At 58.8% G+C, this 20,065-nt stretch overlaps 1 protein-coding gene and 1 non-coding gene across 2 annotated transcripts in view; one reads left to right on the forward strand and one right to left on the reverse strand.

Moving 5' to 3' along the window:
- Positions 1-526: 526 nt before the first annotated feature.
- The window catches only part of AHDC1 (AT-hook DNA binding motif containing 1), a 129,330-nt gene continuing 109,791 nt past the window's right edge, over positions 527-20,065 (reverse strand). The window contains 8 exon segments of the mRNA XM_038758350.1: positions 527-1,177; positions 8,583-9,216; positions 9,218-9,644; positions 9,646-10,357; positions 10,439-11,165; positions 11,167-12,917; positions 12,961-13,488; positions 14,183-14,220. Coding sequence (XP_038614278.1) covers positions 8,626-9,216; positions 9,218-9,644; positions 9,646-10,357; positions 10,439-11,165; positions 11,167-12,917; positions 12,961-13,414 — 4,662 coding nt within the window. The 5' untranslated portion in view covers positions 13,415-13,488; positions 14,183-14,220 and the 3' untranslated portion in view covers positions 527-1,177; positions 8,583-8,625.
- Positions 19,813-19,883, forward strand: TRNAG-CCC. The gene has a single exon. It is a non-coding gene; the product is annotated as a tRNA-Gly (tRNA).

The raw sequence follows: 20,065 nt of genomic DNA on the forward strand, positions 1-20,065 counted from the left end.
GGAAGGGGGCTGGGGAGGAGGCTGGGGAGGGGAGCAGGGCTGCAGAGGGGGGTCCCCCACCCCGGCCGGGGCGGGGGAAGGAGGAGAGGAGGGGGCAGGCCCAGGCCCGGGCCCCAAGGAGAGGCCCCGACGGGGCCTGGCCTCCCACCATGGCCACAGCGCGGAAGGTGAGAAACGGACACACAGATTGGCTTGGTTTTCTTTTTTTTTTTCTTTTTTCTTTTTTCTTTTCACAATCCACAAAGCTGTACATAGACCCAGACCCTGGGAGGCGGGGAGGGGGGTGCGTGTGCTGAGATGGAGGGGGGCAGGGGTAGGACAGAGAAAGCAAGACTGCGGGGACCCCCTCTCCCCCGTCCCCCGCCCCCCGGCACACACGCACCCCGCGTTCAGCCTGGGTGCGTCCCTCTTCCCCCACCTCCCCACCCCCAGATGGGGGGCAAAGGAAGGGGGGTGTCCGGGGAGAAGCTCGCCGGAAACTCCAGGGTGCCCACCCAGCACCCCCCGTGGGGTCCCCCGCCCTCGCCTCCCCGACCACGCAAGAAGTTTTTTTCTTTTTTCTCTTTTTTAATACAAATGTGGATCTTTGGGTGTGTCCTGCGAGAAAAACCAACCCAAGAAGGAGAGTGGAAAAAAGAAAGCCAAAAGCTGGGAACGGAATCGTCCAACCCAACAAAACCATGCAAATTTGCACGTCACAAAACCACAGCAGATGTACAGAATGCAATATACAGTCCACGATTTATAATAAAACATTATATACAATAAATAGGGTATTGTTCATTCTGCCCAACGGCCTGTAAATAAATTTCTCAGTGCACACCGGAGGGAGCGACTCGGACCTCGCGCTGGCTCTCGCCCTCGCCCTCGCTCCCGCTCCGTTTTTTTGTGTTTTTTTTTTTTAAACATTTTTAAAAAGTATTTACAATGCTGGTTTTGTGCAGAACGGGTCTTGTTCGACTTCTGCATGGAGGGGCCGGGCCGGGGCGGCGGGTTGGGGGGTGAGGGGTCTGTCCTCTGCGCTGCTCACCGGTGCCCGGGCAGGCCGGCCCGGCCCCCGGGGGCAGGTCTCCAGGCCACGGGGAGTGGGGAGACGGGCGGACGGCGCTGGTCCTGGGCCGACGGGATGAGGGTGGGGAGCCAGTGGGCCGGTGGGCTCTTTGTTTCTCTGGGGAAGCTGCGGAGGAAACACAAGGCAGGAGTCTTAGCAAAGGCAGGGCTCGGCCTCCGTCTGGATGCCAAAAAGGGTGCTGACGGCTTCAGGGCCCCCGGTTTAGGCTGTTGGGGTAACCCCTGGGGAAACGGAAACTCGGGGGGGAGACTGGGGTAGAGCTGGCCCACCCCATCCACTGGTGAACCCCGCTCTTTGGGGTCCCCCAAGGTCTGCCAACCATCTAACAACCCTGCACGAGGGACCCAGCACGGACCATCCAACACTTCTGCCTCTCCTCTCTCAATCAATCGTATCTATCTATCTATCTATCTATCTATCTATCTATCTATCTATCTATCTATCTATCTATCTCCTCTCTCCATCCCTGCCTCTCCCCAGTGATTCAGCGTGGGCTATTCAACAACCCTAACTCTCCCATCTCCAACCCTGACTCTCCTCAGTGACCCAGCATGGACCATCCAACACTTCTGCCTCTCCCCAGTGATTCAGCATGGGCTATTCAACAACCCTAACTCTCCCATCTCCATCCCTGACTCTCCTCAGTGACCCAGCATGGACCATCCAACACTTTTGCCTCTCCTCTCTCCATCCCTGCCTCTCCCCAGTGATTCAGCGTAGGCTATTCAACAACCCTAACTCTCCCATCTCCATCCCTGACTCTCCTCAGTGACCCAGCATGGACCATCCAACACTTTTGCCTCTCCTCTCTCCATCCCTGCCTCTCCCCAGTGATTCAGCATGGGCAATTCAACAACCCTAACTCTCCCATCTCCATCCCTGACTCTCCTCAGTGACCCAGCATGGACCATCCAACACTTTTGCCTCTCCTCTCTCCATCCCTGCCTCTCCCCAGTGATTCAGCATGGGCTATTCAACAACCCTAACTCTCCCATCTCCATCCCTGACTCTCCTCAGTGACCCAGCATGGACCATCCAACACTTTTGCCTCCTCTCTCCATCCCTGCCTCTCCCCAGTGATTCAGCATGGGCTATTCAACAACCTGAACTCTCCCATCTTCATCCCTGACTCTCCTCAGTGACCCAGCACGGACCATCCAACACTTCTGCCTCTACTCTCTCCATCCCTGCCTCTCCCCAGTGATTCGGCATGGACCATCCAATACCCCTGACTCTCCCCTCTCCAACCCTGACTCTCCTCAGTGACTCAGCACAGACCATCCAACACCCCTGACCCTCCCCTGTCCATCCCTAACTCTCCCCAGGGACTCAGCAGGGACCATCCCACACCCTGACTCTCTCCCCACTCCATTCCTCACTCTCCGAGTGATCCAGAATGGACCATCCAACCCCCTGACTCTCCCCAGTGACCTAGCATGAACCATCCCATAACCCCTGAATCTCCCCTCTCTGTTCCCATCTCCAGCAGAGACTCAACATGGATCCAAACCCTGCGGCTTTGGGGTTCTGTCGGCAACATTCAGGACTTAGTGGTCACTTCTTCATCATGGCAGTGCCAGCCTCAGGGGCTGGTCCAGGGCAGATCTGGCCCCAGGTCAGTACCACTGCAATATCCACCTCCTTGTTACCAGTCAGCATGACCTCAACACCTCCCAGCTGTTCAGCAAAGCGCCCAAAGTGGTGGTTCCAGAGCTCTCCAGGCTCAACGGGCACCGTTCCCTTCGGCTGGGCTGGACATTCCTAATCCTTAGGGCTCTCATCCCCCAGTCCTATTTTCAATCAATCAATTCATGGTGGAGCTCTTCCTGTGTGCAGAACGTTGTACTAAGCGCTTCACACAGTAAGCGCTCAATAAATACGATTGATTGATTGATTGAGCGCTTCCCCCCCACCTTACCTCCTTCCCTTCCCCACAGCACCTGTATATACGTATATACGTTTGTACATATTTATTACTCTATTCATTTATCTTACTTGTACATATCTATTCTGTTTATTTTATTTTGTTAATGTGTTTGGTTTTGTTGTCTGTCTCCCCCTTCTAGACTGTGAGCCCACTGTTGGGTAGGGACTGTCTCTACATGTTGCCAACTTGTATTTCCCAAGCGCCTAGTACAGTGCTCTGCACACAGTAAGCGCTCAATAAATACGACTGATTGATTGATTGATTGATTGATTGGGAGTGGTCCTTGCCTTCCTCCCTGCCTCCTGTCTCTTCCCACTCAAGTCCTTACCTTGCTTTGCAGTCCGGTTCATCTTTCTAAAACAATGTTCTGTCCACACCTCCCCACTCCCCAAAAACTTCCAATGGTTGCCCACCCACCTCCGCATCACACAGAAACTCCTCACCATCGGCTTTAAAGCGCACAATCTCCTTGTCCCATCCTACTTTACCTCACCGATTTTCTACGATAACGAAGCTTCACTAGTGCCAATTTGCTCAGTTGACCCCTTTCCCACATCCTCCTCCTTGCCTGGAATTCTCTCCCGCTCCATCTACAGCAGAGCACCCATCTCCCCAACTTCAAAACCTTATTAAGGTCGCACCTCCTCCAAGAGGCCTTCCTTGATTGATTAAGTCCTCTTTTCCCCGGCTCCTTCTCCCTTCTGGTCATCTATGAACTTGGATCTGTCCCCTTTGGGCATTTTGAATTTGTCCCACCCTCAGCTCCACGGCACCTATGTACATATCTATAAATTATTCCTTTACATTAATGAAAAGCCTGTGAAAAGACTTTTAGACTGTGAGCCCATTGTTGGGTAGGGACTGTCTCTATATGTTGCCAATTTGTACTTCCCAAGCGCTTAGTACAGTGCTCTGCACATAGTAAGCGCTCAATAAATGCGATTGATGATGATGATTAATGTCTGTTTCCCCCTCTAAACCGCAGGCTCCTTGTGAGCAAGGAACGTGTCAACCGCCTCTGTTGCATTATATTATACACGAAGCCACGAAGCAGCGTGGCTCAGTGAAAAGAGCACGGGCTTTGGAGTCAGAGGTCACGGGTTCGAATCCCAACTCCACCACATGTCTGCTGTGTGACCTTGGGCATGTCACTTAACTTCTCTGAGCCTCAGTTACCTCATTTGTAAAATGGGGAAGAAGACTGTGAGCCCCACGTGGGACAACTTGATCACCTTGTATCCCCCCAGCACTTAGAACAGTGCTCTGCACACAGTAAGCGCTTAACAAATGCTATTATTATTATTATTATATTCCCCCAAGCGCTTGACACACAGTAAGTGGTCAATAAGTGTTCAATGATTGCTCTGCACACAGTAAGCACTCAATCGATACCAGTGATCGATTGATTGGGCAGTCAACAAGGACAAAGGATCCATTCCTGCCCCCAACTCTTGGCATCTCCCCAAGCTCTGGGTCCCAGGCCCTGCTGGGAGAGCACCGCGTGCCTACTGAGGACCAATCAATCAGTCGTATTTATTGAGCACTTACTACGTTCAGGGCAATGGATCAATCTATAAGTGGTACTTAATGAGTGCTTACTGAAGGCAGAGCACTCTACTAAGTGCTTGGGAGAGTAATTATTATTATGATACTTGTTAAGCGCTTAGTACAGTGCTCTGCACATAGTAAGCGCTCAATAAATACGATTGATGATGATGATGATGATAAGAGTTGGCAGACACATCCCCTGCCCACATTGAACGTACAGTCTAGAGGACTGTACTAAGCGCTGGGGAGAGTACAGTGTAACTGAGTTAGTAGACACGTTTCCTGCCCACAAGGAAGCTACAGAGAAGCAGCGTGGCTCAGTGGAAAGAGCCCGGGCTTGGGAGTCAGAGGTCATGGGTTCGAATCCCGGCTCTGCCACCTCTGCTGTGTGACCACAGGCAAGTCACTTAACTTCTCTGCGCCTCAGTTACCTCGTCTGTAAAATGGGGATGAAGATTGTGAGCCCCCCGTGGGACAACCTGACCGCCTCGTAACCCCCCCAGTGCTTAGAACAGTGCTTCGCACATAGTAAGGGCTTAACAAATGCCGTCATTATTATTATTTTTACAGTCTGTCATGTCCACCCCATCCCACCCCCGCCTCCCAGACAGCCCGGCTGGGACCCCGAAGGACCCAGACTTTGAGCCCACTGTTGGGTAGGGACCGTCTCTATATGTTGCCAACTTGTACTTCCCAAGCATTTAGCGCTCAATAAATACGATTGATTGATTGATTGATTGACCGACCGAGGCCCGGGCTGGGGAAGAGTGTGGGGATGGTCAATAATAACAATAATGGCATTTATTAAACACTTACTATGTGCAAAGCACTGTTCTAATAAGCCAGTGCAGCCCGGCTCCCCGTTTCCTCTGGTCCCAGACATGGGCCCCGCTCAGCCCACAGGTTGCGGGTCTGTGTGGGGGACACATGTCTTGTGCGGGTGTCTGTGTTTGTGTGTCCGCGTAGGGGAAGGCTGTCGTGCCACCGGCTTCAGGCCCCTTCCCGCAGCGGGGGCCCTTCTCCGCAGAGGAGAATCTCCTCCCCTCATCCCTGCCTCAGATCTCTCCCCTGTGCCCCCAGGCCTCCCGATCCCCCCAGCCCCTCGGCGAGCAGCTGCCCGCCTGTGCCAACAGCTGGTCCTGGGTGGCCCGTCCGGCCCCTTCCCAGAGGCTCCGGGCACGCGCTAATCTGCAGCGAAGGGGAGCGCAAGATGAAGCGATTCTCCAGCCTTACAGAGGGGAGGGGGGGGAAGTGGAAAACGGCAGGGATTCTCTCCATTTTGGAAAAACTCTTACACAAAATGGGGGAACCGGTTGGAGCACTGGTTAGGGAACCAGTTAGGGAACGAACTAGGGAACGAGGAAGGGACGAGGGAAGCCAGGAGTGTGGGCTGCTACCTCACTCACTCATTCGTTCAATCGTACTTACCAAGTCCTTACTGTGCGCAGAGCGAGCTTGGGAAAGTATGATACAGCAATAAGCAGTGACATTCCCTGCCCACACCGAGCTCACGGTCTCGGGGAACGGTTCCTCGCAAGCAGGAGTTGGGAAGGGTGGGATGGGCAGCGGGGTAGAGGGGGGCGGGAAGGGAGGGGAAAATGAGGCCGGGAAGGGTACAGCGATCCAACCCGGTCAGACCTTCAGCTGGGCCGGGCCCGAGGCAGTGTGGCCTAGTGGAAGAAGTATGAGTCTGGGAATCAGGGCACCTGGGTTCTAATTCCAGTACTGCCCCTTGTCCACGTGTGATCTCAGGCCTCGGTTTCCTCAATGGGAAAACGGGGAGTCAATAATAATAATAATAATTATGATGGCATTTATTAAGCGCTTACTATGTGCAAAGTACCGTTCTAAGCGCTGAGGAGGTTACAAGGGAATCAGGTTGTCCCACGGGGGGCTCCCAGTCTTAATCCCCATTTTACAGATGAGGTAACTGAGGCCCAGAGAGGTTAAGTGACTTGCCCAGCATCACACAGCAGACACGTGGCAGAGCCGGGATTCGAACCCCTGACCTCTGACTCCAAAGCCCGGGCTCTTTCCACTGAGCCGTGCTGCTTCTCTGTGGGTCAATGTGGGTCGGGGACTGGGTCTGACCCGATGATCTCGTATCTACCTCAGTGCTTAGCACGTAATAAGCGCTTAACAGATACACTTATTACTGCTGTTATTACAGGAAAGCATCCACTTACCACTTACGTACATATCTTTAAATTATATATTATAAATGACTTACTTATTCATATTACTATCTGTCTCCCCCTCTAGACTCTCAGTGCATTACGGGCAGGGAATGCGTCTGCTAATTCTGCTGGACCGTACTCTCCCAAGCTCTTAGTACAGTGCTCTGCCCACAGTAAGTGCTCAATAAATACCATCGATCGACTGATCCGATGGGTAACCCGGCCGGGTTCCAGGGGAGGAGTCCAAGGAACGGCACTGGTGCGCCGGAGTAGAGTCAGGAAAGCCAGCACTAAAAGTGGAGAGAGTGGGAAGGCCGGTGTGGAGATTGACCAGGCCAAAGACTCGTGCGCCAAGAACTGGTTAAGGAAGAGGAGAGTGGGCAGCCCAGGACCTCACGGGCAGAGGCCTCACAGCTGTTCTCCTTTTTGGCCAAAAAGGTCCCATGTAACCAGACAGGCGGTGAGCGACTCCGGGGAGCGGAGTCTGGCAGTCCAACCGGGAGGAACCGGTTGGAGATTAATAATACTACTAATAATAATGATGATGACAGCATTTATCAAGCGCTTACTATGGGCAAAGCACTGTTCTAAACCCTGGGGAGGTTACAAGGTGATCAGGTTGTCCCACGGGGGGCTCACGGTCTTAATCTTCATTTTACAGACGAGGTAACTGAGGCCCGGAGAAGTGAAGTTTTATTTTGTTAGTATGTTTGGTTTTGTTCTCTGTCTCCCCCTTTTAGACTGCGAGCCCACTGTTGGGTGGGGACTGTCTCTATATGTTGCCAATTTGTACTTCCCAAGCGCTTAGTACAGTGCTCTGCACACAGTAAGCGCTCAATAAATACGATTGATGATGAGGATGATGAAGTGACTTGCCCAGAGTCACACAGCGGACAATCGGCGGAGCCGGGATTTGAACCCCTGACCTCTGACTCCGGAGCCCGGGCTCTTTCCACCGAGCCACGCTGCTTACACTAAGTCGCTGTGGTACCTGAAAATCAGGAGGACCAACGGCAGCCCTCTCTGCTACCCCGGGGTGGGCTGCTTCCCCGCTCCAGCTTAGTTGCTGAACCAGCGGGACCCGGACCGAGACCGGAGATGAGGTGGGGGTCCCCTCCACTCCTCACCTGAGCGGGGGGTGGGGGGGACTCCCTCCGTCAGCAGCAGAGTGGGTGCGAAGAGAGAGGGAGGTTCTCACTCCCAGCTACTTGCAGAAGCCCCGGCTGTTCTAAGAAACTTAATGAATCGGAGATCCCAGTGGTGGTGGTCTTGTATCCGCACCCTTTCTAACCGTCTCCCCGCTGGAGTTCAGCAGAGCGGGCCTGGGACCCGGCACAATCAATCAATCGTATTTATTGAGCGCTTACTGTGTGCAGAGCACTGTACTAAGCGCTCGGGAAGTCCAAGTTGGCAACATATAGAGACGGTCCCTACCCAACAGCGGGCTCACGGTCTAAAAGGTGACAGAGTTGGGGCCGGGGCCAGGCGGGAACGGGGCATTTGGGAGCCCCTCGTGTACGTCCCGGACTGGGCTCGGCTTTCGTCTCGGGCTGATTTTTGGACCCAGCGGTTCTTCGGGGCTATTTCCTTTTCACCTTTTTACTAAGCACCCCCCGCCCCGCCCCACCTGAAAAACGACGGCAGAGACCCTCCCCACCCGGCTGGCCCGAGTCCCCGTTCGCGGAGAAGGCCGGACACCGAACTCAGCGGGTCCGGGAGCGTCAGCCGGCGTCGCGGGCTGCGGGAGAGGCGGGGCCGGGGGTCCCCGGAGAGCCCTGTGCCCCCCTCACTCTCCAGCCACGGAGCCCCCCCACCCAACCCCGCTCTGTGCCCGCCACCAGGCCCACCCTCCACTCACTCTGTATCAAAACCTGGCGGTCCGGGCGGCGCATCCGGCGGCACTACAGGGAGGTGACGGTGAAAGTATCCTCGGGGTGCGGCTGCTCCCCCATGGGCCCCAGGAACCCGCTCTTCTGGGGGCCGGCCAGGCCGGGGTGCCCCTGCCCCGCCGCGGCGAAGCCGGGGTACCGGTATCCGTCCTGGAGCAGCAGCACAGAGTCCCTCGGCACCGGAGACAGGTTCAAGTCACTCATGAGGGGGCAGGCGTAGGCCCCCCGCGGGGGGTGGGCCCGGGCCAGCTCCAGGGGCTCCTTGTCGCACTTGGGCGTGGCCGAGGGGCTGGCCAGGTGGGGGTTGAGGCACGAGGAGTCCACCCGGCCCATGAAGTCGGCCAGCAGGCCGGGGCCCGCCTTGCCCTCGTAGGGAGGGCTGCGGGGGGCCGAGGTGGTGGAGGAGAACCAGTAACTGGTGTTCTTGCAGCTGGGGGAGTCGTAGTGGGGCTGGCTCAGGGGCAGGTCCCGGCAGCTCAGGAGAGCGGGATGGGGCAGGCCGGGCCCCTGCAGGCCCGGCCCCTGCAGGCCCCCGGCCCCCTGCAGCCCGTGCTTCAGGGAGTCACAGGCGGGCAGCTTGGAGGGCCGCAGGTCCTCCTTGAAGGCCAGCGGGGGGGGAGCAGTTGGGGGAGAAGGGTTTCTGCAGGCCGGCCTCGAACACGGCCGGGGGGCCCGGGGTGCCCAGCGGGTGCGGGAGCCCGGCGAAGGCCTTGGCCTCCAGGTCGGCGGGGCCCAGGCCGGGCGAGTCGCAGTGGAAGCCCTGGCCGAAGGTGCCGTCGGACGGCGTGGAGGGGTTCATGGAGTAGGGGCCGGCGAAGTCGCAGGCCTCGCGCTCGCCCAGCCCGAAGGGCCGCGGCTGGGAGGGCAGCGGGGACATGCTGCTGTCGCCGCTGTAGTAGTCCAGGCCCAGGTCCGTGGCCTCGGGGAACAGCGGGTTGACAGGCTGCGGCTTGGGGAGGAACTTGGCCTTGGCCCCGCCGCCCCGCTCCTTCTTGGCGGCCGCGCAGGCGCCCCGGGCCCCCCGGCCCCCCCCGGGGGCCGGCGCTGCGCTTGGACGGGGCGTAGGCGGCGGGCGAGGCCGAAGAGGAGGTGGCGGCGGGGAAACCCAGGTGGGCGGCGGCGGCCGCGGCGGCGGCGGCCGCGGCCGCGGCCGCGTCGAACACGTCGACCTTCTTCCGCCGGCCCCGGCCCGGCTTGCCGCTGCTCTGGAAGAGGACGCTCTGGTTCCAGTTGTAGCCCGGGGCGGCCGAGGCCTCGTTCCAGTCCATCATCAGCTTCTCCAGGCTGGACAGGCTCGACTGGCCCTCGCTGGACGAGGCCTCGCTGTTGGCCCGCCGGTAGCCGCCGGCCGGCTGGCCGAACTGGGTGCTGTCGGAGGACGACTCGGAGAAGGTCTCGGAGGCCGGGGCCTGCTGCTTGGCCTTCTGGGGCGTGTAGTTGGAGATGTCCAGGATGACGTTGGGCTCGCTCAGGTGGCACTCGGGGAAGCCGGGGTTGTACAGCTGCCCGAAGGCCTCGGCGCCCCAGTCCAGCCCGCCGTAGCCCTGCCGGAAAGGCCACTGGGCCGCCGCGCCGGGGAACGGCCGGCAGCTCTCGGGCGAGGGCTGGAAGGCGGCCCCGGGGCCGCCCTTGGGGCCCAGGTAGCCCCCGCCGGGGGAGGCGGTGCTGGCCCGGCTGTCGCAGCGCAGGGGCGTGTGGCCGGCGCCGGGGAAGGGGCCCGGGGCCTCCGAGCCGCCGAAGAAGGCGGCCGCGGCGGCGGCGGCGGCGGCCGCGGCGGCGGCGGCGGCCGAAGAGGAGGAGGACGAGGAGGAGGACGAGGAGGACGAGGCCTTGGCCTGGGGCAGGCCGGGCCCGGCCGGGGCGGCGGAGGCCTGGCCGTAGCCGCCGGCGCTGTGGGCGCTGCTCGGGGAGGCGGGGAGGCTGCTGCCGCTGCCGTAGGCGAAGCTGCAGTCCTTGCTGTTGGCGCAGTCCTGGCCGGCGAACGGCTTCCCCGGGGGGAAGCCCCCGGCGGCGCCCACGCCCGGCCCGGCGCCGTAGCCGCCGAAGGGAGAGGAGTAGCCCCCGGGGGCCGCGTGGGCCGGGGGCGAGCGGGCCACGGCCGAGGGCGGCGCCAGCTTGGGGAAGGCGTCGGCGCCCCGGCAGTCCGGGCCGGCCGGGGTGACCCCGCCGCCGGGGCCGGCGCCCCCGTAGCCCGGGGCCCGGCCGTGGGGGAAGGCCGGACGGCCCGGGGGGACGGTCTGGAAGGCCGGCTCGCCCGCCGCCCCCGCCCCGCCCCCCGGGCCGGCCTTGGCGCCCCGGCCGGGGAAGGCGGCCGGCCCCCGCTGGCCGGCCAGGGCCCCGGGCGGGGCGCCGGCGTAGGCCCCGGCGGCGGCCTTGCGGGACTCGGGGCGCGAGGCCGCCAGGGCCAGGTCCAGCAGGTCGGAGGAGTCGTCCGAGTCGAGCAGGGAGCGGAAGTAGCCCGTGAAGAGGCTGTGGCGCTCGTGGCCCGGGTCGCCCGCGGCGGCCGTCGGGCCGCCGGCGAAGTAGCCGGCCCGGCCCGGCCCGGCGGCCTCCGGCCCCCCCGGCCGGGAAGGCCCGGGCCTCGGCGCCCTGGAAGGCGCCGTGGCGGCCGGCCGGGCCGGCGGGGTGGCCGTGGTGGGGGGCCCAGGCGCCCGCCTTGTCCCCGGGCCAGTCGGCTCCGCCGTCGCCGAAGCCCGGCCCGCCGGGGCCCTGCTCGGGGAAGAGCGCCCCGTTCTTGCGGCCCCGGCGCTTGCGCTTGGGCTTGGCGGCGGCGTCCGGCTCCGCCCGGCCCCTCTTGCGCGGGTGCCCGGGGTCGGCCAGGGCCGCGTGGGCGGCGGCCGGGCCGGGCGCCTTCTTCTTCTTGCCGATGCCCTCGAAGAAGTCGCTGAAGGAGCAGCGGGCGGCCCGGGCGGCGTGGGCCCCGCCCCGCCCGCCGCAGCCCCCGGCCTTGCCCCCGCGCCGCCGGAAGCCCTGCACGCGCTGCAGGAAGTGGGAGATGCTCTGCGTGTCGGGCGCCTGGTGGATGGAGTCGGGCTCGCTGGGCGTCCAGCAGCGGGGCGGGGAGCAGCGGCCCGGGCACTGGCTCTGCCGGTTGAGGAAGGCCAGCTTGGCCAGCACGTCCGAGTAGTCGGCCTTGCTGTCGTTGGCGTCGGCCGCGTAGGAGGGCTGAGGCGAGGCCAGCTTCTGCTTGCGCCTCCGCCGCTTCTTGCCCTCGGCGGGGGCCGGCTCCTTGGGCTTGCCCGGGCCCAGCAGCAGGTTTTTGGGCGGGCGGCCCCGCTTGCGCTTCAGGATGATGGGCATCTCGCCCGGGGGGAACACCACCACCACGTTGCGCCCGTTGTTCTTCATCTTCAGCAGCGGGGTGGGCTCGGCGGCGGCCCGGGCCCCCGGCTCTTTGCCCTCCAGGCTCAGGCTGCTGCTGAGCGAGGACACCTTGTAGGTGGTCTTATTCCGGCGGCCCAGGGACACGGGGATCTTGGCCATCTTGACCACCATCTTGCGCACCCCGCGGCACTTGCCCTTGCGGGTGGGCGGCGGCGGCGGCCCCCCGCGGGGGTCCTCGCCGGGCTCGGGGGCGGGGAGCGGGGGCGGCCGGGCCGGGGCGGGGGCCGGCGGGGCGGGCGCGGCCAGGGGCGGCAGCCGGCCCTCGGCCCCGGCGTCCGCCCTGCGGCCCCGGCCCGCCTTGCGCCGGCGGCACAGGATCTTTGGCTTGTCGCTTCTGCGCAGCGCGTACTTGCGGGGGTCCTCCGGGCCCGGCTCCCCCGGGGGGCAGCCCCCGCCCAGGGCGGGCGGGGGCTCCAGCAGCTTGGGCAGGGCCTCCAGCAGCTGGGGCGCCTGGGGGTCCAGCAGCTGGGAGTCCAGGGAGTCCGGCAGCTGGGCGTTCAGGGCCTGCAGGGCCAGCGCCTCGGCCAGGGGCGGCAGAGCCGGGAGGTCCAGCGCCTCGGCCAGCGGCTCCAGCGCCCGGGGGTCCAGGAAGCGGGGCGGGGCCTCCAGCGCCCGGGGGTCCAGCAGCTCGGGCTCCGGGGATCGGGGTTCCGGGGACAGCAGCTGGGGCTCGGGGCAGGCCAGGGAAGCCAGCTCGCTGAGGATGTCGCTGTCCACCAGCTCCGAGTAGCCCGCCGCGTCCGGCTCAGAGTCCTCGTCGCCGGGCGGCTCCTGCGCCAGGCCGGCGGGGGCCCCCGGGCCGGGCCCCCGCTCGGGCGCCGTCCCCGGCCGCTCCGCCTTGCCGGGCGGCCCCCGCTCCTTGGGGCTGCGGATGCTGCTGGCCAGGCTGGGGGACGAGAAGAAGCTGTATTGGAGGTCGCGGCCCTCCTCGCCGGGGGCCGGGCGGCGGGCCGGGCGGCGGGCCGGGCGGGGGGCCCGGCCGCCGGCCCGCCCGCAGCCCGCCGCAGTCCAGGCGCAGGCCACTGTGCTGCAGGTCGTCCGACAGGCGATTCAGGTCCTTCATGATGTCGATGAGCCGCACCACGGGGAGCAGGGGCCCCTGCCCGTTGTCCCAGCCGGCCCCGGGCGCGGCGCGGTGGGCCGGACCCCGCGACGGCGGCGGCGGCGGTGGCGGTGGCGGCGGGTCCTCTCCCTTGGCGGGCAGGGGCGGGCGGCAGCCGGCGGGGTCCCCGCGGGGCGGCGGGGAGCGGCCCAAGGGAGAGCGGGGGGCCTCGGGGAAGCTGCAGGCGAAGGGCCGGTCGGGCAGCAGGGGCCGGGCCGGGTGCCCGCTGGCGAAGAACTTGGGCTCCCGGAGGTAGTCGGGCGAGCTGCAGACCGTGCTGGACGACACCACCAGCCCCTGGGGCTTCACGCGCATCCTGACCGCCTCCTCCGGGGGCCGCTTGGCCGGACACTTGCTGACATGGGGGTCGGGGAAACCGAGGCTCAGACCTGGCAAACACGGAAGGGGAGAGTCAGCGCCGGGCGGCCGGGTGGGTCCTCCGCCCTCGCCCCCCGCCCCACCGCCAGGAGCCCAATTCCCTGGACCCGGTCAGCCGGTCTGGCTCCTCTGCCCCGCTCCCGCGGGCCTCCAGCTCTCCTCACCCAGTCCCGCTCTCCGGGCCGGGCACCACCGGTGGCAGAGTCTGGGGCCGGATGCCAGGGTGGGGGGCAGAAGGGTGTCCCCCGCGGGACCCTCCCCACTCGCCGCCATCCCCAGGGACCAAAAGACTCAAGGGAACCAGTCAACCAGCCAGATGGCTTCCCATCTGCCTCGCTGTGTGGCGAGGGGGCAGAAGGGGGACGGACGGGGAGAGGGCACGTTTGGGGCACGAGGGGCTGAGGCTCCTAGGGCGTGGGGCTGGGAGGGACCCAGGCTGGCAGTGCTCTGCACATAGTAAGCGCTCAATAAATACGATTGATTGATGGGCAAGGGCGGGCGGGGCTGAGGACTGGAAAGATGGGGCTGGAGGATGCGGGAGGCGGGGGCCGAGGCCTGCGGGATCTGGACTTGGGTTTGGAAAAGCGGGGCCGGAGGGGGTGGAGGATGGGGTGGATTTGGGCAGGGCTGGACTGAGGTCGGTCGGTGTGGCAGGGGCTGGGCTGCCCCCGGGACACTCTGGCCCCCGGCCACGGTCACACTCACCCTCTGCTTGGCTGTTCCGGCTGCTACACTTGAGCTCTCTGTGGGGAAGAGAGAAAGCACTGTCTTTAGTTTCCTTAGCCACCCTGGCCGGGGGTGGCCGGCCCCTCAATCAATCAATCAATCAATCAATCGTATTTATTGAGCGCTTACTGCGTGCAGAGCCCTGTACTAAGCGCTTGGGAAGCCCAAGTTGGCAACATCTAGAGACGGTCCCTACCCAACATTCATTCATTCATTCATTCAATCGTATTTATTGCGCGCTTACTGTGTGCAGAGCCCTGCACTAAGCGCTTGGGAAGTCCAAGTTGGCAACATCTAGAGACGGTCCCTACCCAACAGTGGGCTCACAGTCTAAAAGGGGGAGACAGAGAACAAAACCAAACAGACTAACAAAATAAAATAAATAGAATAGATAGGTACAAGTAAAATAAATAAGTAAATAAAAAGAGTAATGAATATGTACAAACATATATACAGGTGCTGTGGGGAAGGGAAGGAGGTAAGATGGGGGGATGGAGAGGGGGACGAGGGGGAGAGGAAGGAAGGGGCTCAGTCTGGGAAGGCCTCCTGGAGGAGGTGACTTGGGGGGGTCGCGTAACTAGTTAAATGCCAGAGTCTCGTTCGTTATCGGAATTAACCCTCACCAGCCTTACCAGGCTCTTCCTCCCCCAGGCCGGCCCTCTCTCCCAGCTGGCCAGTGGATCGATCGATCTCCGCCAGAGTGGATTGATCGATCTCCGCCAGAGATCTAGGCCCGCGACTGGGGGAGTGAGGTGGTGCCAGGAGGGGAGGGCCCGGGTGATTCTGGATAAGGTTTTCTGATGACTTGGCACCTGTCCACTCGTTTCGTTTTGTCGTCTGTCTCCCCCTTCTAGACTGCGAGCCCGCTGTTGGGTAGGGACCGTCTCTAGATGTTGCCGACTTGGACTTCCCAAGCGCTTAGTACAGTGCTCTGCACACAGTAAGCGCTCAATAAAGATGAGTGAATGAATCAACGCATAAGGAACCTGAGGAAAGTTTCTGGTTCCGTAGCCTGCCTGCCCCTCCGTCCCTGCTTCCCTTGGTTCTAGACTGTGAGCCCACTTTCTAGACTGTGAGCCCACTGTTGGGTAGGGACCGTCTCTAGATGTTGCCAACTTGGACTTCCCAAGCGCTTAGTACAGTGCTCTGCACACAGTAAGCATTCAATAAATACGATTGATTGATTGATTGATTCTGAGGTGCGGTTCAATCAGCCCAGAGGATCGGGTGCCATTGGAAACATTAGAGGCTGAGCGGGGCAGACCTAATAATAACAACAATAATAATGGTATTTGTTAAGTGTTGCACTAAGCGCCGGGGTAGATACAAGCAAATCAGTTGGACACGGTCTCTGTCCCGCATCAATCAAACAGTCAATCAATCACGCTGCTTCTCTGTCCCTCAGTTACCTCATCTGTAAAATGGGGATCAAGACCGTGAGCCCCACATAGGGACAGGGACTGTGTCCAACCTGATTACCTCGTATCTACCCCAATCAATCAATCGTATTTATTGAGCGCTTACTGTGTGCAGAGCACTGTACTAAGCGCTTGGGAAGTACAAGTTGGCAACATATAGAGCCCAACAGTGGGCTCACAGTCTAGAAGGGGGAAACAGAGAACAAAACCAAACATATTAACAGAATAAAATAAATAGAATAGATATGTACAGAGACGGTCCCTATCCAACAGTGGGCTCACAGTCTAGAAGGGGGAAACAGAGAACAAAACCAAACATATTAACAGAATAAAATAAATAGAATAAATAAATAAATAGAGTAATAAATATGTACAATGGGGCTCACGGTCTTAATCCCCATTTTATAGATGAGGTAGCTGAGGCGCAGAGAAGTTAAGTGACTCAACCAAGGCCATACGGTAGACAAGTGGCGGAACCGGGATTAGAACCCATGACCTCCCAACTCCCATGCCATGCTCTACCTGCTACGCCCCACAAGCCCCACACCCAGCTAGCTGGGGCCGCTGACGCCAACCCAATATTGTAAAGACCGTAGCTATACTACCCGTTCCGTATGCTGAGCAGCAGTCAATCAATCAATCAATCAATCGTACTTATTGAGCGCTTACTGTGTGCAGAGCACTGTACTAAGCGCTTGGGAAGCACAAGTTGGCAACATATAGAGACAGTCCCTACCCAACAGTGGGCTCACAGTCTAAAAGGGGGAGACAGAGAACAAAACCGAACATACTAACAAAATAAAATAAATAGAATAGATATGTACAAGTAAAATAAATTAATAAATAGAGTAATAAATATGTACAAACATATATGCATATATACAGGTGCTGTGGGGAAGGGAAGGAGGTAAGATGGGGGGGATGGAGAGGGGGACGAGGGAGCAGCAGTATGGCCTAGTGGAAAGCGCCAGGGCCTGGGCGTCATGGGATCTAGGTTCTACCCTCGGCTTAGCCACCAGCTCTGCTGTGTGACCTTGGGTGAGTCACTTCGGTGATCTGGGCCTCAGTTTCCTCATCTGTAAAATGGGGGTTCAGTCCCTGTTCTTCCTTCCCCTAGGGCTACAAGCCCCATGTGGGATAGGGATTGTGTTCCCTTGGGTTTTCTTGTATCTAGCCCATGCTTAATTACAATGCTTAGCACATAGCACATAAAAAATACCACAATTACGGTTCAAGAGTGTTGTGGTCCCAGGAGGTGTGTGGCTGAGGGGACACTCCAGGGGTGGAGTCAGGGGCCAGTCTGAAGGCGGGTGTCTTCCCCAGTGACTCGCTAATCTCCCAAAGGGAATCACCCAAGCACTGTACTAAGCTCTGGTGCAGATTCAATCAATCAATCAATCGTATTTATTGAGCGCTTACTGTGTGCAGAGCACTGTACTAAGTGCTTGGGAAGTACAAGTTGGCAACATATAGAGACAGTCCCTACCCAGCAGTGGGCTCACAGTCTAAAAACTCAACATTATAGCTTTAATTCTATTTGTTCTGACGATTTGACACCTGTCTACGTGTTTTGTTTTGTTGTCTGTCTCCCCCTTCTAGACCGTGAGCCTGTTGCCGGGTAGGGACCGTCTCTATACGTTGCTGACTTGGACTTCCCAAGCACAGTGCTCTGCACACAGTAAGCGCTCAATAAATACGATTGAATGAATGAATAATCGGGTCCCACATGGAGCTCACAGTCTAAATAGGAGGGAGAACAGGTATCACAACCCCATTTTGCAGATGAGGGAACGGAGACACAGAGAAGTGAAGTAACTTGCCCAAGGTCACACGGTAGGTATGAGGCAGAGTCAGGATTAGAACCCGGGTCCTCTGACTCTCGGGCCCTCTTTCCACTAGGCCGTGCCGCTCCTCACAACGTCCCCGGCAACTGTGGACGCTCACCCCACTACTTCAGCCCACGCTCCCATCACAGGAGAAGCAGCGTGGCTCGGTGGGAACAGCAGGGTTTTTGGAGTCAGGGGTCATGGGTTCAAATCCCGGCTCTGCCAATTGTCAGCTGTGTGACTTTGGGCAGGTCACTTCACTCCTCTGGGCCTCAGTTCCCTCATCGGCAAAATGGGGCTGCGATACTTCTCTTCTCTCAGCTGCCTCATCTGGAAAATGGGGATTAAGACTGTGAGCCCCCCGTGGGACAACCTGATGACCTTGTAACCTCCCCAGCGCTTAGAACAAGCGCTTAATAAATGCCATCATCATTATTATTATTATTATTATCCCTTTTCTCTCTGCCCTCCTGGCTGCAATGATCTTAATGCCTGTTTTCCCCGTTCGACTGCAAGTTCCTTCAGGACGGGGATCGGCTCTTCCGATTCTATCACCCCATCCCGGGCGCCCAGGGTTCTGCACAAAGTAGACGCTCGGTCAATGTGACCGACGGGCGGTTTGATTGACTGGAAGGGAGCTTATCACGGCCTGGAACAGCCCATTTCTGAACACGGTGCCCCCACCCCCACCCCATGGGCACGCAAGAGGTACAACAGATGCCTGCGATGACCATTCCCTAGATCCTCCCCCGGCCCCAGAAGCTCCCCTCAACCCGCTCCTGCTGCCGTGGCACTGATCTCCGCTCAGCTGGTCCTTAAGCCGGCTATCCCTCCGACTGGGAACCAGCTGGGAACCAGGATTAGCTCGGCTCTGGAAGGAGCTGGGACCTGTTGACTTTGAGAGACCCCCCCCCCCCCCCCACGGCCCCCTTCCATCTCTCCCTTCCTCTCCCCCTCCCTTCTCAGCTGCTCCCAACAACAGCCATCTTAAAGTTCGAAATGTCAGTGGGCCAGACCTGCAATTGGAGGAAAATTCCCAGAATCAATCAATCGTATTTATTGAGCGCTTACTATGTGCAGAGCACTGTACTAAGGACTGGAATCCAGGACTGGCCTCCGTCTCCCTGCTTCCAGGATGGAAAATGCCCAGAATCCCGGACTTCACTCCATCTCCCCGCTTCAGCTTCCAGGTCGGCCCTGAGGGCCGACCTGGGTGTGGGGTCATTCTTCTAATCAATCAATCAATCAATCAATCAATCAATCATATTTATTGAGTGCTTACTGGGTGCAGAGCACTGGACTAAGTGCTTGGGAAGTACAAGTTGGCAACATAGAGAGACAGTCCCTACCCAACAGTGGGCTCACAGTCTAAAAGGGGGACACAGAGAACAAAACCAAACATACTAACAAAATAAAATAAATAGAATAGATATGTACAAGTAAAACAAATAAATAAATAAATAGAGTAATAAATATGTACAAACATATATACATATATACAGGTGCTGTGGGGAAGGGAAGGAGGTAAGATGGGGGGATGGAGAGGGGGACGAGGGGGAGGGGGACTGTGAGGGGACTTCTAGACTGTGAGTCCGCCATTGGGTAGGGACTGTCTCTATATGTTGCAAACTTGGACTTCCCAGGCGCTTAGTACAGTGCTCTGCACACAGTAAGCGCTCAATAAATATGACTGAATGGATGAATGACCTCCGTGTGAGCCCACTGTTGGGTAGGGACCGTCTCTAGATGTTGCCAACTTGGACTTCCCAGGCGCTTAGTACAGTGCTCTGCACACAGTAAGCGCTCAATAAATATGGTTGAATGAATTCATTATTCACTGGCTTCTGTGACCCATGACCAAACATATATATGTTTGTACATATTTATTACTCTATTTCACTTGTACATATTTATTCTATTTATTTTATTTTGTTAATATGCTTTGTTTTGTTGTCTGTCTCCCCCTTCTAGACTGTGAGCCCATTGTTGGGTAGGGACCGTCTCTAGATGTTGCCAACTTGGACTTCCCAAGTGCTTAGTACAGTGCTCTGCACACAGTAAGCGCTCAATAAATATGATTGAATGGATGAATGACCTCCGTGTGAGCCCGCTGTTGGGTAGGGACCGTCTCTAGATGTTGCCAACTTGGACTTCCCAGGTGCTTAGTACAGTGCTCTGCACACAGTAAGCGCTCAATAAATATGGTTGAATGAATTCATTATTCACTGGCTTCTGTTTTTCTCCATTGGCTCCTGGGCTCTTTCCTTCTTTTCGCTACGCTACTATACCTTGGGTGGTTTGGGCAGCTGGTCTCCTCCATGAGGGGGAGGTCAAACTTGAGGGCGGGGGAGTCTTCTGCATTGGGGCATTGGTAGTTCAGTGGTGGAATTCTCGCCTCCCACGCGGGAGACCCGGGTTCGATTCCCGCCCAATGCAGGATTTGCATTTTCCCCCCCCCCCCGTCTTACCTCCTTCCCTTCCCCACAGCACCTGTATATATGTATATATGTTTGTACATATTTATTACTCTATTTATTTATTTATTTATTTTACTAGTACATATCTATTTTATTTTGTTAATATGTTCGGTTACTCTATTTATTTATTTATTTTACTTG

Source organism: Tachyglossus aculeatus, chromosome 16, assembly GCF_015852505.1.
Source record: "Tachyglossus aculeatus isolate mTacAcu1 chromosome 16, mTacAcu1.pri, whole genome shotgun sequence".
In the NCBI taxonomy this organism is placed as follows: domain Eukaryota; kingdom Metazoa; phylum Chordata; class Mammalia; order Monotremata; family Tachyglossidae; genus Tachyglossus; species Tachyglossus aculeatus.